General features: G+C 55.8%; 3 protein-coding genes across 3 annotated transcripts; 2 read left to right on the plus strand and 1 right to left on the minus strand.

Moving 5' to 3' along the window:
• Positions 1–1950: 1950 nt before the first annotated feature.
• LOC139181089 (melanoma-associated antigen 8-like) lies at positions 1951–4474 on the plus strand. The gene is made up of 3 exons (XM_070783867.1): positions 1951–2574; positions 2718–2810; positions 3167–4474. The coding sequence occupies exons 1-3, from the start codon at positions 2418–2420 to the stop codon at positions 3979–3981; spliced, it is 1065 nt and encodes a 354-aa protein (XP_070639968.1). The 5' UTR covers positions 1951–2417; the 3' UTR covers positions 3982–4474.
• A 5728-nt stretch (positions 4475–10202) lies between these two features.
• On the minus strand, positions 10203–11194 carry LOC139181494 (melanoma-associated antigen 10-like). The gene is made up of 3 exons (XM_070785022.1): positions 11140–11194; positions 10962–11003; positions 10203–10831 (listed from the first exon to the last, which is right to left on the minus strand). The coding sequence occupies exons 1-3, from the start codon at positions 11192–11194 to the stop codon at positions 10203–10205; spliced, it is 726 nt and encodes a 241-aa protein (XP_070641123.1).
• A 2409-nt stretch (positions 11195–13603) lies between these two features.
• On the plus strand, positions 13604–16127 carry LOC139181026 (melanoma-associated antigen 8-like). The gene is made up of 3 exons (XM_070783732.1): positions 13604–14227; positions 14371–14463; positions 14820–16127. The coding sequence occupies exons 1-3, from the start codon at positions 14071–14073 to the stop codon at positions 15632–15634; spliced, it is 1065 nt and encodes a 354-aa protein (XP_070639833.1). The 5' UTR covers positions 13604–14070; the 3' UTR covers positions 15635–16127.
• The last annotated feature ends 329 nt before the right edge of the window (positions 16128–16456 follow it).

Raw genomic sequence — 16456 nt, forward strand, 5'->3', positions numbered from 1 at the left:
ACAAGACCCTAGCCTGAACAAAAAGTGCTGAGGGGCCCCACATGAGGCTGCACCTGCCCAGGGAATCCCGCGGGTCCTAGGCTGGGGAGATGCTCGGTCCTCAACTCCTCCTCACGTCCTGCCTGGCCTCCCAGCACTGACCGCAGGGGCGGGGGTCTGCTTAGTCCTCCATCAGGGTTGGTGTGTCCAGCCTCTGCTAACCTGAAGCCATCCGCACTCCACCCGAAAAACCTCATCTCACGAGGTCCCTAGGCCAGATGTCAAGAAACTGCTCACCCTGCTCACCCTGCTCTGGGCCCTCCAAGACCCTCCTGCAAGGGCCAAGATCCCTCCCTGTTGGGGTCTAACTGCCTCTGTCCCTCCTCGCATGGAGCCTGTACTCCAGGCAAGACCTGCAAGTGTCCTGTCTGCAATCTGGAGGCTCTGCTGCTTTCACCTGTCTCTCTGACAGGGATGTCAGGCAATGCGGCATGAGGTCGTCCTGCCTGGGGACTACCAGGGTTCCCTCTGGTCTGAGATCTGACTACCCTCAGTCCTCACTCAGGGTGTTCACCTTGACTTCTGGTGGACCTAGGCTCTGTCCTCTCCCCACCAGGAAAGGTGGGAAGAGGTCCCTGCTCCTCACACCAGGTCCCTACTCTCACAGACCCGGATCTCAGGAAGACAGGACAGACCAAGTGTGCTCTTCTCACCCCGAGGGCTCCCAGGGCCGATAACAGGGGCTGAGATCTGTGGGGTTCCATCAGTCTCACCTTGGGGTCCCTAGAGTCTTCACTTGGGGTCCCTTCAGTCGTCCCTCAGGGACCTCAACTTGTCTCTGTGTAGGACTTTGGATTCTCTCCTCTCCCCACTCATGCCCCATCCCTTATGTCAGGACCCCAGTTTCTCTGAGACCTGGATGTCAGGAAGTCAGCCCCCTATACCAGGTCCCCAGTCTCTCTGACACCCGGATGTCAGGAAACACAGCATGGTTCGTCTGCCCTGTGTCCTCCCAGGGCCCACTCTGCTCTGCGGTCCAGCAGCCCCTGAGTCCTCCCTCAGTGTCCTCACCTTGACCCTCAAAATAACTAAGATCTTCCCGCCTGCCCATCTGAGGCCCTGCCCCGTCTAACAGTTGCCTAATGTCTCTGAGACGCAGATGCGCAAGTCAGAACAGGCTGCCAAGTGCTCATCCCACCACCAGGGTGGCCCAGGGCTGACAGCAGGGGCAGGGATCAGTGGGGTTGCCTTTCATCATCCCTCAGGGACCACATCTTGAGCCCTGACAGATCTGGGGATGCCCTTTGTGTTGACCAGAGGCGGGACCCTCACATCAAGGCTCAGGGAGCACAGAGGGTGGATGAGCACATGTTGCATTTCCTGACATCCAGGTCTCAGAGAAACTGGGGACCTGGGAAAGGGGGCGTGGCCTCAGGTGAGCAGAGGGAAGAAGCCCGGCTCCTCCAGAGTTTCAAGTTGAGGACCCTGAGGGAGGACTGAGCGGGCTCTGGACCCCAATCGGAGGAGACCTCAGAGAAGCTTGTAGCTGCTGCCGGTCCTTGGCGGCCCTGGGGTAGGATGAGCCCAATGTGCGGGGTTTCACTTCCTCATATCCTGATCTCAGACTGGAGACCTGGTTAGGCGGCCTGACTTCCTGACGTCCGGATCTCAGACTGGGGACCTTGCATATGGGGCGGAGCCTTAGGTGGTCCAATTCCCAGGTCTGGTGGGGTGTCAGGTTGAGGACCCTGAGGAGGAACTAGAGGACCCTGAACTCCAATCAGAGGACACCTCAGAGAAGCTCATCTCTGCCGTCAGTCCAGGGCAACTGTGGGGGTAGGATGAGCGCAGCAGGCATGGTCTGACTTCCTGACATCCGGGTCTTGGAGAGACTGGGGCCCTGGTATAAGGGGCGGGGCTTCAGCTGGGGAGAGGCGAGAATCCCAGGTCCCGGCCGGAGGCAGGTGAGGTGCCTGAAGGAGGACTGAGGGGACCCTGCATGAGGACCGACGGAACCCCACAGATCCCCGCCCCTGTAGTCGGCCCTGGGAGCACATTCTGTCTGTCTGCCTTTCTCACATGCTGGTCTCAGAGAGACTGGGGATCTTGTGAAAGCGGAGGGGTCTCAAAATGGCGGACGGGACAGTCTCCGGTCCTGCCTGAGGGCCAGGCTGCATGCAAGGATGGACTGAGGCGGAAAGACCCCAACAGGGAGGCAGGGATCCTAGCCCTTGTGGGGACTCTTGGAGGCCCTAGAGTGGGGTGAGCAGTTTCTTGACTTCTGGCTTAGGGACCTCGGGAGGTGAGGTTTTTTCTGGGCGGAGGGCAGAGGCTTCAGGTCGGCAGAGGCTGAACTCCCCAAACCCGAGGGAGGACTAAGCAGACCCCCACCCCTGTGGTCAGTGCTGGGAGGCCAGGCAGGACGTGAGGAGGAGCTGATGACCGAGCATCTCCCCAGCCTAGGACCCACAGGAAGCCCTGGGCAGGTTCGGCAGCGTGTGGAGCCCCTCAGCGCTTTCTGTGGAGGCTGGGATCTTGTTCTGAATTTCCATGCAGGTCCCCAGAGGGGAGGGACCAGGTCGTGCCAGGGGCAAGGTGAGCACTACAAGGGAGCCCTGAGGGGACCTCCCGCCACACAACTGGGGGGACCTCACAGAGTCCACCCCTCGTACTGTCACAGAAGGCTCAGGGCAGTGCCACAGGATACCCCCGAGCTGCCCCCTCCCTTTTTCTCACAGGAGCTGCAGGAACCAGGAGGCGAAGGCAGAGGGCTGCAGCTGGTGTCCTGAGGTCAGAGGGCAGAGGAGGTCCAGGCAGTACCAGGGGTCAAGGTGAGGAGGGTACCCTGAGTGTGCACCAGGGGCTCCCCACCCCAGAACAGAAGGGACCCCACAAGGGCCTAATCCCCCACCTTGTCAGCCTTGGAAATCTTGGACTGTGCTGACTGCACCCTGCGGAGCCACCTCACTTCCTCCTTCCGGTAGCCAGGGGACTGGCTGCCCTGGAGGCTTGCCCCTGTGAGGTCTGAGAGCACCCAGCCCTCAAGAGGAGACCTGTAGGTTGCCTGTGTCAGTCCGCCCAGGGTGTGGTGCTCAGCTGAGGCCATTCACAGCCCCTCTCTCCCCCAGCCTGGCCTGTGGTCCCCATCTGTCACCCTGGCTGACTCCTGTCTGTGGTTTGATCCCAGGTATCGCGCTCGTGGTCGAGATGAGTGAACTGAGCAAGCCCGAGGAAGATTTTCAGGACCCTGGCGAGGCCCAGGGCCCGGTGAATGTGCAGCTCTTGGGGGCTGAGGCAGGGGTGGCTGCATCCGCCTCGGCCTCCTCCCCCACAGTGTCCTCCTTAGGCACTGGGGAGTCCTTGCCCCAGGAAGCGCTGAATGAGATGATAGCTAGCCTAATGAAGTTCCTGCTCCTCAAGTATCGAGCCAAGGAGCTGACCTCCCAGGCGGAAATGCTGAATAAGGTCCTCAGGGATAACCAGGAATACTTCCCGGTGGTCTTCAACCAAGCCTCGCAGTGCCTGCAGCTGGTCTTTGGCGTGGAAGTGAAGGAGGTGGACCCCAGGGAGCACATCTACATCATGGTCCCCATCCTGGGCCTCACCTGCAACGCAATGCTGAACAGTGGGCAGAGCATCCCCAAGGCTGGCCTCCTGGTGCTGGTCCTTAACCTGATCATGCGGAATGGAGACCGTGCCCCTGAGGAGAAGGTCTGGGGAGCACTCAGCAGATTGGGTGTGTGTGTCGGGAGTGTGCACTGCATCTTTGGGGAGCCCAGGGCGCTTCTGACCCACGCGTGGGTGCAGGAGGGGTACCTGGAGTACCGGCAGGTGCCTTACAGCCACCCTGCTCGCTATGAGTTCCTGTGGGGTCCCCGGGCTTATGCGGAGACCAGCAAGTGGGAAGTCATGGCATTTCTGCTCAGGGTCAAACAAAGGGCTTTGAGGACCTTCCCACTGCAGTCTGCAGAGGCTGCAAGGGAGGAGGATGAGGTGGCCTGAGCCAGAGCAGCATCCAGGTGATCCTTGGCTCTGAGATTGAAGAGGTTGCGGTCAGCCTTCTCAGAAGTGAGGGCCTGGGGCAGTTTGGGGAACCAGTGTATCAGCTTCTTTGCATTCCTGTTCTGTACGATGACGTGGAGATTCACCAGTTCTCCTTAGAAAATTTTCAAACTTTGATTGTTTTCATAGAAGGCTAAATAGACTTCAGTGTCTTAGCTTCATGAATGATGCTGATCACAGTGCGTTTGTGCTTACCCAGTTCGTGAGCAAGAGTTTTGCTGTTTCGTAAAAGAGATCGGAAACTCTTCCATTGTATTTTGTGGTCCTGAACAGGATGCAATGGAATTGGAATTAGAACTGTTGTGGAAAAGTGAGCTTGCTTAGCAGTAATATTGATGATGGAAGAGATGATAAAAGTAATTGTAGTGAATTCATGGTTCTGTCCTTCTTGTGTGTCATTTTCAAAAACTAAATAATCTCTTGTTCATTTGGATTTGCCTGGGTTATTTAAGGAATCAGCAGATAATGAATTGAGCCCCCCGCTCACTGGCTTGTGTATTCTGAAGACCTTTATGGAGCCACTGCTCCATGAAAGGCTGGGTTAGCAGTGGGGACACTAGGAGAAGCCGGACACCCCCCACACCATGAGCGATGATCTAGGAGCCGTAGTCACACGAAGAAGGTGGAGAGAAGTCCCCTAGTCACACTAAACCAGGCAACACAGGGCGGGGCGGTCAGGCTCCTAGAGGAATGCTGGAATGTCAGTGTCTGAGCCAGGGCGTTCTGGGGGCTTTGGGAAGCTGGGTTCCTTCTGTGGGAGGTGATCGTGATGAGGCTGCGTGGTGGCATCCCTCAGACTTGCAGGCAGTGTGTCTTGGGGGTGACGGGAAAGTCTGAAACAGATCATCGCTGTGAGGTATCCTTTTGCATCTTGGATAAAACACAGAGAGATCTCTTTCTCGGGCAGGAAAGAAGGGGTCCTGACTGTTGTTGCATTGGTGTTGACCACAGGGGAAAAGGACGTGTTTTCTACCACTGCCCCACCATCTGCTTGGAATCCTGGAGAAGAGCAAATGTTGCTTTGAAGTATGGCCCAGCAGTCCCTGGGCTGGCCCTCTACTCTCTGTCCTGGGAAAGCGGATTACCAAGTATATTGAAATGACCATTTATTTGGTCATCTGGACTTTATTTTGGCCACTTGTGCACATGCTCTAGATTTCAGAGGGATGAAATGAGTGAAGAGAAGCTGCCAAGTGGAGAAATCCTGCTGGGTGACTGGATCCTGGGAACTTTGATTCCCAGCTGGGAAAGACACTGCTCCGCACCCCTCAAACACATGCATACACCCAGGTTGAATAATATAACCCCTAAGAGGAAAACACACAGAGCAGCGATTTTGACGGTTTTTTTTTTATTTATCTTAGACTCAGAGTCTGAGATCCAAATGACAAAAGAGATACGTACTAGCCAGAAAAGATGCAACATCCACCAGTGTCCGTGGCTTCAGGCAGGTTCAGAAGTGTGGAGGCAGCAGAGACTCAACAGGTTAAGGCTGTGCCTGGCATCAAATGACAGGAGCGAGTTCCGGGCCTAAGGAGGTGGTGAGGTTACTGCAGTGCGGTGTGCGGGTGGGTGCAGGGGGCTGAAGGGGCCGCTCTCCCTGCTGAGTGCCAGAGAACAACGGGAACAGATGTGATTCTGGCCGCGTACGTGGCATCTGCCACATAGTCAGTGGACACTTGGAAATGGTTGAGAATTTCAAGACCCGTGTGACCTGCTCAGACTCTCTTCCCCAAAACAAAGGAGATTGTGTCATTATAAGTTCTAACCGCTGCTCTTTGTTGAGCATCTGCTAGGCAGTGTGGAATTGGAGAGCTGTCAGGCATTCAGTTGGGGAAGGCAATGGCACCCCACTCCAGTACTCTTGCCTGGAAAATCCCATGGATGGAGGAGCCTGGTAGGCTGCAGTCCATGGGGTCGCTACGAGTCGGACATGACTGAGCAACTTCACTTTCACTTTTCACTTGCATGCATTGGAGAAGGAAATGGCAACCCACTCCAGTGTTCTTGCCTGGAGAATCCCAGGGACGGGGGAGCCTGGTGGGCTGCTGTCTGTGGGGTGGCGCAGAGTCGGACACGACTGAAGCGACTTAGCAGCAGCAGCAGCAGCAGGTGTTCAGTCACTTCTTGTCTTCCTCTCTCCATGCACACATGGGGACACGGCCCTGCCAAGGCCTCTTCACTTTGGAAGGGTCATGTGATGACCCGTGACCAGTGAATTTGGAAAAGAAGCATTTTTTTTTTTTTTGTCACGACCATTTGTTTTGAAGGGACACGGGTGCCTGGGAGTTAATCATCAAGTCAGGACAACACACAGACATAGACAACTCTGAGTGAGGCTTCTCTCCCAGAGACTAAAGTCCTGCACTTCTGATCCTTGAGAGAGGCTGGCCCACAGGGAGCTGGCTGAAGGAATTCCACCCACCCCCACCCACAGCCTGCCACCACCCCCGGTGAGAGGCACTGAAAGCCCCTTCGGGGCTCTGCCCGGTCTCCCATCAGGAGGACAGCAGCCAGCTGCCAAAGGTCTCTGTTGGGGTTGGGAGCATACTCCCCATGGGCCCCAGTCATGAGGCCTCCCACCCCTGCTGCCCACAGTGCCCCCTCTCCCTCAGAACCTGGCCTTGGGTTTTGTCCTGCCTGCCCCCCTCCCCCACCCTCCCCCACTGAGAACGGCTTAGGCCCTGGTCCTGATGACCTCATGTGTGTATCTTTATCTGGAAGTCCCAGGGCAGCATCGCCTTCCACGGTGCTTCATCTCGAACCCGCAGGACTTGACGCAGCCCCTGGGCGAGTCTCCTCATGGTGGGTCAGTAGTAATCATTGCCATGGATGTGCGGGGCACATCTATATAATCCTGAGGTGTATCAGACCATTCCCTGTGGAATCCCACGTGTTGGAGTAAACTCAGGGTCTTTGAATGTGACTGTTAGGTCATGGCTTTTGAGCCTGAGTAAGAGAGGCAGAGGGGTGTCTGGTCAGCCACCCGTGGAGACAGCTAGGAGCCAGTCGGGCTGTTTGAGCAGAGGACAGGCTCTAGCAGATGGCAGGGATCGTACCCAGGACGCTCTCCTAGGTGCCAGAGGCCACAGACTCCAATGAGGATTTGGAAAGGAACCAGGGAGGAGAGGAATCTGGCCTCCCAGGGGTGCAGGCTGTGCAGAGGGTCGGCTGCCCCAGAGAGGTGGAAGCAGCAAGGCCCTGGGGATCCCATCTGACTTGCCCGGGACTGGCCAGGAGAGGGAGGGGGGAGCAGATGCTGCTGCAGGTGAGCTGCCACCCCGGCCTCCATGAGGACATCCGTGCTCTGGGGCCAAGGCCAGGACCACAGCCCCAGGTTTCACTCCAGGATGGATACGTGACAGCTCTCATAACAGGTACTCCTCATGCCCCTTATTGGATATGACTGTTAGGTGTGGTTGGGTTCTTGCTCTGGGTACATAAGAACCTCAGGCCTTTGGCTGCTAGGAGGCCCAAACTGCCCCCTGTCCCCCACCGACTTTTCTGGAGGTCAATTCCAGGATCCAGCATCTTCTGCAACAGCCTCTGTGTGGAAACACACCACCCTGTTCCCAAGCTGATCTTGCCCAGGGCATCAGCGATTGGACAGGCGCCTCCCCTGGCTTAAGGAGTCTCAGTGAATGTTCTGCTCTTCTGAGAAGGCCCTGTGTTTCCTCATGGCTTCCCTGGAGGCTCTGTTAAAGAATCCGCCTGCAATGTGGGAGACGCAAGTTTGATCCCTGGGTGGGAAGGTACTCTAGAGGAGGAAATGGCAGTCCACTCAAGTATTCTTGCCTGGGAAATCCCACGGACAGAGGAGCCCGGGGGACTGCATTCCATGGGGTCGCAAAGAGTCGGATATGGCTGTGCGACTGAGCACACTCTCATGTATGCACAGCTAAAGGTTTGCTCTGGACTCTTTTATCTTTGGCAAGACACTGACCCGTGCTGGAACTTGCCAGACTTCTTCTGTGGCAGATAACACTGGCAATCGTCTTAAAGTGGATTTTGGGCAATACAGGGTTCCAGGTCTACCCCTGGCCTCCAGGTGGTGGCTCTTCCCATATCCAGGCAAAACATCATGAGGTTGGATCAGGGTAGTGTTTGTGGGGCTTGATAAAAAAGTGGATCCAGAGATGTTTCTGTGGTGGAAGAGGCCCAGTTAGTATATTCTATGGGGTTGGAGGTTAAGGGAGAGGAAAAGCTGAAGATAATTTAGCAAGGGTTGTTTCAGACTTACAGGTTCTGTGTGCTTGCATTTGGTTTCCTTTCTTTTTCCTTTTTTTTTTTTTTTTTTAAATTGTGTCTTTTTCTTTTTTTTTCTTTTTTACTTTACAATATTGTATTGGTTTTGCCCTTTTTTAAACACACTCAGCATCTTTTCTCCAAAGTTTCGTTGTCTTTTTTTTTTTTTATTTTGAAACTGTCAATAGACTTTAATTTGAGCTTTTCCATTGTAACCCTTTAAGATTTGAATAATATTTGTGAAAATCGTGGACTTCTCATATGCCCTCACCCAGTTTCCCCGCTTACTAATATCTTACATTAATATGATACATTTATTACTGAGGAATTACTGAGGAAGTATTAATGAGGAAGTATTGATGCATTATTTATTATCAACTAAAGCCCATACTTTACTCAGATTTCTATAGGTTTTACCCACTCCAGGATCCTGGCCAGGAAACCAGCCTAACATTTAGTTGTAATGTCTCCTTGGCTTCCCCATAGCTTTAACATTTCTTTGTTTTGGATGATATTGACAGTTTTGAGGAGTACTCAGTAGATGTTTTGTACAATGTCCCTTGATTGGGATTTGTCTGATATTTTACCCGTACCTAGTCTTGGAGTACGGAGAAGGCAATGGCACCCCACTCCAGTACTCTTGCCTGGAAAATCCCATGGATGGAGGAGCCTGGTAGGCTGCAGTCCATGGGGTCACTAAGAGTTGGGCACGACTGAGCGACTTCACTTTCACTTTTCACTTTCATGCATTGGAGAAGGAAATGGCAACCCACTCCAGTGTTCTTGCCTGGAGAATCCCAGGGACGGGGGAGCCTGGTGGGCTGCCGTCTATGGGGTCGCACAGAGTCGGACACGACTGAGGTGACTTAGCAGCAGCATGGGGTATGAAAACACCTCATTTGCCCCTGTGATCAACAGCAATGTGACAAGAGCCAGGGCCCCTTCCTTCCTGCCCAAGAAAGAGATCTCTCTGGACTTTATCCAAGATGCAAAAGGACACCTCACAGCAATGATCCATTTCAGAATTTCCCGTCACCCCCCAGACACACTGTCTGCAAGTCTGAGGGCTGCCACCACCCAGCCTCATCACAATCACCTCCCACAGAAGGAACCCAGCTTTCCCAAGCTCCAAACCACCCTGGCTCAGGCACCAACAGCCCAACACTCCTCCTGTAACCCCACCACCCCGCCCTGGGTTGCATTGTTCATTGCGACTAGGGGATGTCTTTCCACCTTCCTCATGTGACTGCAGCTCCTAGACCGTCACTCTAGGTGTGGGGGTGTCCTGCTTCTCCTAGTGTCCCCACTGCTAACACAGCATTTCACAGAGCAGAGGCTCCATAAAGGTCTTTGGAATACACGAGCCAGTGAGCAGGGGGCTCAATTAATTATCTGCTACTTCCTAAAATAACCCAGGCAAATCCAAATAGAGAGAGATAATTTAGTTTTAGAAAATGACACACAAGAAGGACAGAACCATGAATTCACTACAATTACTTTTATCATCTAATTCTTCCTGCATCAATATTACTGCTAAGTAGGCTCACTTTTCCACAACAGTTCCAATTCCAATTCCATTGCATCCTGTTCAGGACCACAAAACACAATGGAAGAGTCTCCAGTCTCTTTTACAAAACAGTGAAGCTCTTGTTCTTGAACTGGGTAAGTACAAACACACTGTGATCAACATCATTCACTAAGTTAAGACACTGAAGTCTATTTAGCCTTCTACGAAAATAATCAAAGTTTGAAAGTTCTCTAAAGAAAACAGATGAATCCCCATGTCATCATAGAGAACAGGAACCCAAAGATGCTATACACCAGTTTCCCCAACTGGCCTGGGCCAGCACTTCTGAGAAGGCTGATCTCTCCCTCTTCAATCACAGAGGGAAGGATCACCTGGATGCTGCTCTGGCTCAGGCCGCCTCGTCCTCCTCCCTTGCAGCCTCTGTAGACAGGGGTGGGAAGGCCCTCAAAGCCCTTTGTTTGACCCTGAGCAGAAATGCCATGGCTTCCCACTTGCTGGTCTCCGCATAGGCCTGGGGAACCCACAGGAACTCAGAGCGGGCAGGGTGGCTGTCAGGCACCTGCCGGTATGCCAGGTACCCCTCCTGCACCCACGTGTGGGTAAGCAGCTCCCTGGGCTCCCCAAAGTTGCAGTGCTCACTCTTGACACACACACCCATCCTGCTGAGTGCTCCCCAGACCTTCTCCTCAGGGGCGTGGTCTGCATTCCACATGATGAGGCTGAGGACCAGCACCAGGAGGCTGGCCCTGGGCAGGCCCTGCCCACTGTTCAGCATCACATCATAGGTGAGGCCCATGGTGGGGACCATGATGTAGATGTGCTCCCTGGGTTCCACCTTCTTCACCTCCACACCACAGACCAGCTGCAGGCACTGTGAGGCTTGGCTGAAGACTGCCGGAAAGTGCTCCTGGTTATCCCTGAGGGCCTTCTTTAGCATTTTCACCTGGGAGGTCAGCTCCTTGGCTGGATACTTGAGCAGCAGGAACTTAATCAGGTTGGCCACCATCTCATTCAGAGCTACCGGGGGCAAGGGCAGAGACTGGTGGGGGGGCAGATGCAGTCTCCCCTGCCTCAGGCCCCAAGAGCTGAGCCTCCACTGGGCCCTGGGCCTGGGTCCTAAGTTCTTCCTCGGGCTTGCTCAGCTCACTCATCTCGACCATGAGGGCGATGCCTGGGATCAAACCACAGCCTGAGGCAGGAGTGAGGCGGGGGTGGGGGGGGGGGGAGATGGGCACATATGGGGACCACGGGCCTGGATGGTGGAGAGAGGGGCTGTGAACAGCCTCAGCTGAAAACCACAGCCTGGACGGCCACAGGCCACTTACACATCTCCTCTTGAAAGGTGCTCTCAGACTTCACAGGGGCAAGCCTCCAGGGCATCCAGTCCCCTGGCTACCTGAAGAAGGAAGTGAGGTGTCTCCCCAGGGTGCAGTCAGCACAGTCCAAGATTTCCACAACTGACAAGGTAGTGGGATTAGGCCCTTGTGGGGTCCCCTCTGTTCTGGGATGGGGAGCCCCTGGTGCACACTCAGGGCACCCTCCTCATCTTGACTCCTGGTACTGCCTGGACCACCTCTGCTCTCTGACTTCAGGACATGGCCCTCAGACCTCTGCTTTTGCCTCCTGGTTCCTGGAGCTCCTGTGAGAGAAAGGGAGGAGGCAGCTGGGGGTATCCTGTGGCACAGCCCTGAGCCTTCTCTGACGGTACGAGCAGTGGACTCTGTGAGGTCCCCTCAGTTTTGTGTGGTGGGAGGTCCCCTCAGGGCTCTCTTGCAGTGCTCACCTTTCCCCTGGTACAATCTGGCCCCTACCCTCTGGGGACCTGCGAGGAAACTCAGAACAAGACCCTAGCCTGAACAAAAAGTGCTGAGGGGCCCCACATGAGGCTGCACCTGCCCAGGGAATCCCGCGGGTCCTAGGCTGGGGAGATGCTCGGTCCTCAACTCCTCCTCACGTCCTGCCTGGCCTCCCAGCACTGACCGCAGGGGCGGGGGTCTGCTTAGTCCTCCATCAGGGTTGGTGTGTCCAGCCTCTGCTAACCTGAAGCCATCCGCACTCCACCCGAAAAACCTCATCTCACGAGGTCCCTAGGCCAGATGTCAAGAAACTGCTCACCCTGCTCACCCTGCTCTGGGCCCTCCAAGACCCTCCTGCAAGGGCCAAGATCCCTCCCTGTTGGGGTCTAACTGCCTCTGTCCCTCCTCGCATGGAGCCTGTACTCCAGGCAAGACCTGCAAGTGTCCTGTCTGCAATCTGGAGGCTCTGCTGCTTTCACCTGTCTCTCTGACAGGGATGTCAGGCAATGCGGCATGAGGTCGTCCTGCCTGGGGACTACCAGGGTTCCCTCTGGTCTGAGATCTGACTACCCTCAGTCCTCACTCAGGGTGTTCACCTTGACTTCTGGTGGACCTAGGCTCTGTCCTCTCCCCACCAGGAAAGGTGGGAAGAGGTCCCTGCTCCTCACACCAGGTCCCTACTCTCACAGACCCGGATCTCAGGAAGACAGGACAGACCAAGTGTGCTCTTCTCACCCCGAGGGCTCCCAGGGCCGATAACAGGGGCTGAGATCTGTGGGGTTCCATCAGTCTCACCTTGGGGTCCCTAGAGTCTTCACTTGGGGTCCCTTCAGTCGTCCCTCAGGGACCTCAACTTGTCTCTGTGTAGGACTTTGGATTCTCTCCTCTCCCCACTCATGCCCCATCCCTTATGTCAGGACCCCAGTTTCTCTGAGACCTGGATGTCAGGAAGTCAGCCCCCTATACCAGGTCCCCAGTCTCTCTGACACCCGGATGTCAGGAAACACAGCATGGTTCGTCTGCCCTGTGTCCTCCCAGGGCCCACTCTGCTCTGCGGTCCAGCAGCCCCTGAGTCCTCCCTCAGTGTCCTCACCTTGACCCTCAAAATAACTAAGATCTTCCCGCCTGCCCATCTGAGGCCCTGCCCCGTCTAACAGTTGCCTAATGTCTCTGAGACGCAGATGCGCAAGTCAGAACAGGCTGCCAAGTGCTCATCCCACCACCAGGGTGGCCCAGGGCTGACAGCAGGGGCAGGGATCAGTGGGGTTGCCTTTCATCATCCCTCAGGGACCACATCTTGAGCCCTGACAGATCTGGGGATGCCCTTTGTGTTGACCAGAGGCGGGACCCTCACATCAAGGCTCAGGGAGCACAGAGGGTGGATGAGCACATGTTGCATTTCCTGACATCCAGGTCTCAGAGAAACTGGGGACCTGGGAAAGGGGGCGTGGCCTCAGGTGAGCAGAGGGAAGAAGCCCGGCTCCTCCAGAGTTTCAAGTTGAGGACCCTGAGGGAGGACTGAGCGGGCTCTGGACCCCAATCGGAGGAGACCTCAGAGAAGCTTGTAGCTGCTGCCGGTCCTTGGCGGCCCTGGGGTAGGATGAGCCCAATGTGCGGGGTTTCACTTCCTCATATCCTGATCTCAGACTGGAGACCTGGTTAGGCGGCCTGACTTCCTGACGTCCGGATCTCAGACTGGGGACCTTGCATATGGGGCGGAGCCTTAGGTGGTCCAATTCCCAGGTCTGGTGGGGTGTCAGGTTGAGGACCCTGAGGAGGAACTAGAGGACCCTGAACTCCAATCAGAGGACACCTCAGAGAAGCTCATCTCTGCCGTCAGTCCAGGGCAACTGTGGGGGTAGGATGAGCGCAGCAGGCATGGTCTGACTTCCTGACATCCGGGTCTTGGAGAGACTGGGGCCCTGGTATAAGGGGCGGGGCTTCAGCTGGGGAGAGGCGAGAATCCCAGGTCCCGGCCGGAGGCAGGTGAGGTGCCTGAAGGAGGACTGAGGGGACCCTGCATGAGGACCGACGGAACCCCACAGATCCCCGCCCCTGTAGTCGGCCCTGGGAGCACATTCTGTCTGTCTGCCTTTCTCACATGCTGGTCTCAGAGAGACTGGGGATCTTGTGAAAGCGGAGGGGTCTCAAAATGGCGGACGGGACAGTCTCCGGTCCTGCCTGAGGGCCAGGCTGCATGCAAGGATGGACTGAGGCGGAAAGACCCCAACAGGGAGGCAGGGATCCTAGCCCTTGTGGGGACTCTTGGAGGCCCTAGAGTGGGGTGAGCAGTTTCTTGACTTCTGGCTTAGGGACCTCGGGAGGTGAGGTTTTTTCTGGGCGGAGGGCAGAGGCTTCAGGTCGGCAGAGGCTGAACTCCCCAAACCCGAGGGAGGACTAAGCAGACCCCCACCCCTGTGGTCAGTGCTGGGAGGCCAGGCAGGACGTGAGGAGGAGCTGATGACCGAGCATCTCCCCAGCCTAGGACCCACAGGAAGCCCTGGGCAGGTTCGGCAGCGTGTGGAGCCCCTCAGCGCTTTCTGTGGAGGCTGGGATCTTGTTCTGAATTTCCATGCAGGTCCCCAGAGGGGAGGGACCAGGTCGTGCCAGGGGCAAGGTGAGCACTACAAGGGAGCCCTGAGGGGACCTCCCGCCACACAACTGGGGGGACCTCACAGAGTCCACCCCTCGTACTGTCACAGAAGGCTCAGGGCAGTGCCACAGGATACCCCCGAGCTGCCCCCTCCCTTTTTCTCACAGGAGCTGCAGGAACCAGGAGGCGAAGGCAGAGGGCTGCAGCTGGTGTCCTGAGGTCAGAGGGCAGAGGAGGTCCAGGCAGTACCAGGGGTCAAGGTGAGGAGGGTACCCTGAGTGTGCACCAGGGGCTCCCCACCCCAGAACAGAAGGGACCCCACAAGGGCCTAATCCCCCACCTTGTCAGCCTTGGAAATCTTGGACTGTGCTGACTGCACCCTGCGGAGCCACCTCACTTCCTCCTTCCGGTAGCCAGGGGACTGGCTGCCCTGGAGGCTTGCCCCTGTGAGGTCTGAGAGCACCCAGCCCTCAAGAGGAGACCTGTAGGTTGCCTGTGTCAGTCCGCCCAGGGTGTGGTGCTCAGCTGAGGCCATTCACAGCCCCTCTCTCCCCCAGCCTGGCCTGTGGTCCCCATCTGTCACCCTGGCTGACTCCTGTCTGTGGTTTGATCCCAGGTATCGCGCTCGTGGTCGAGATGAGTGAACTGAGCAAGCCCGAGGAAGATTTTCAGGACCCTGGCGAGGCCCAGGGCCCGGTGAATGTGCAGCTCTTGGGGGCTGAGGCAGGGGTGGCTGCATCCGCCTCGGCCTCCTCCCCCACAGTGTCCTCCTTAGGCACTGGGGAGTCCTTGCCCCAGGAAGCGCTGAATGAGATGATAGCTAGCCTAATGAAGTTCCTGCTCCTCAAGTATCGAGCCAAGGAGCTGACCTCCCAGGCGGAAATGCTGAATAAGGTCCTCAGGGATAACCAGGAATACTTCCCGGTGGTCTTCAACCAAGCCTCGCAGTGCCTGCAGCTGGTCTTTGGCGTGGAAGTGAAGGAGGTGGACCCCAGGGAGCACATCTACATCATGGTCCCCATCCTGGGCCTCACCTGCAACGCAATGCTGAACAGTGGGCAGAGCATCCCCAAGGCTGGCCTCCTGGTGCTGGTCCTTAACCTGATCATGCGGAATGGAGACCGTGCCCCTGAGGAGAAGGTCTGGGGAGCACTCAGCAGATTGGGTGTGTGTGTCGGGAGTGTGCACTGCATCTTTGGGGAGCCCAGGGCGCTTCTGACCCACGCGTGGGTGCAGGAGGGGTACCTGGAGTACCGGCAGGTGCCTTACAGCCACCCTGCTCGCTATGAGTTCCTGTGGGGTCCCCGGGCTTATGCGGAGACCAGCAAGTGGGAAGTCATGGCATTTCTGCTCAGGGTCAAACAAAGGGCTTTGAGGACCTTCCCACTGCAGTCTGCAGAGGCTGCAAGGGAGGAGGATGAGGTGGCCTGAGCCAGAGCAGCATCCAGGTGATCCTTGGCTCTGAGATTGAAGAGGTTGCGGTCAGCCTTCTCAGAAGTGAGGGCCTGGGGCAGTTTGGGGAACCAGTGTATCAGCTTCTTTGCATTCCTGTTCTGTACGATGACGTGGAGATTCACCAGTTCTCCTTAGAAAATTTTCAAACTTTGATTGTTTTCATAGAAGGCTAAATAGACTTCAGTGTCTTAGCTTCATGAATGATGCTGATCACAGTGCGTTTGTGCTTACCCAGTTCGTGAGCAAGAGTTTTGCTGTTTCGTAAAAGAGATCGGAAACTCTTCCATTGTATTTTGTGGTCCTGAACAGGATGCAATGGAATTGGAATTAGAACTGTTGTGGAAAAGTGAGCTTGCTTAGCAGTAATATTGATGATGGAAGAGATGATAAAAGTAATTGTAGTGAATTCATGGTTCTGTCCTTCTTGTGTGTCATTTTCAAAAACTAAATAATCTCTTGTTCATTTGGATTTGCCTGGGTTATTTAAGGAATCAGCAGATAATGAATTGAGCCCCCCGCTCACTGGCTTGTGTATTCTGAAGACCTTTATGGAGCCACTGCTCCATGAAAGGCTGGGTTAGCAGTGGGGACACTAGGAGAAGCCGGACACCCCCCACACCATGAGCGATGATCTAGGAGCCGTAGTCACACGAAGAAGGTGGAGAGAAGTCCCCTAGTCACACTAAACCAGGCAACACAGGGCGGGGCGGTCAGGCTCCTAGAGGAATGCTGGAATGTCAGTGTCTGAGCCAGGGCGTTCTGGGGGCTTTGGGAAGCTGGGTTCCTTCTGTGGGAGGT

The sequence above is a fragment of the Bos indicus genome, chromosome X (genome assembly GCF_029378745.1).
Source record: "Bos indicus isolate NIAB-ARS_2022 breed Sahiwal x Tharparkar chromosome X, NIAB-ARS_B.indTharparkar_mat_pri_1.0, whole genome shotgun sequence".
Classification (NCBI taxonomy): domain Eukaryota; kingdom Metazoa; phylum Chordata; class Mammalia; order Artiodactyla; family Bovidae; genus Bos; species Bos indicus.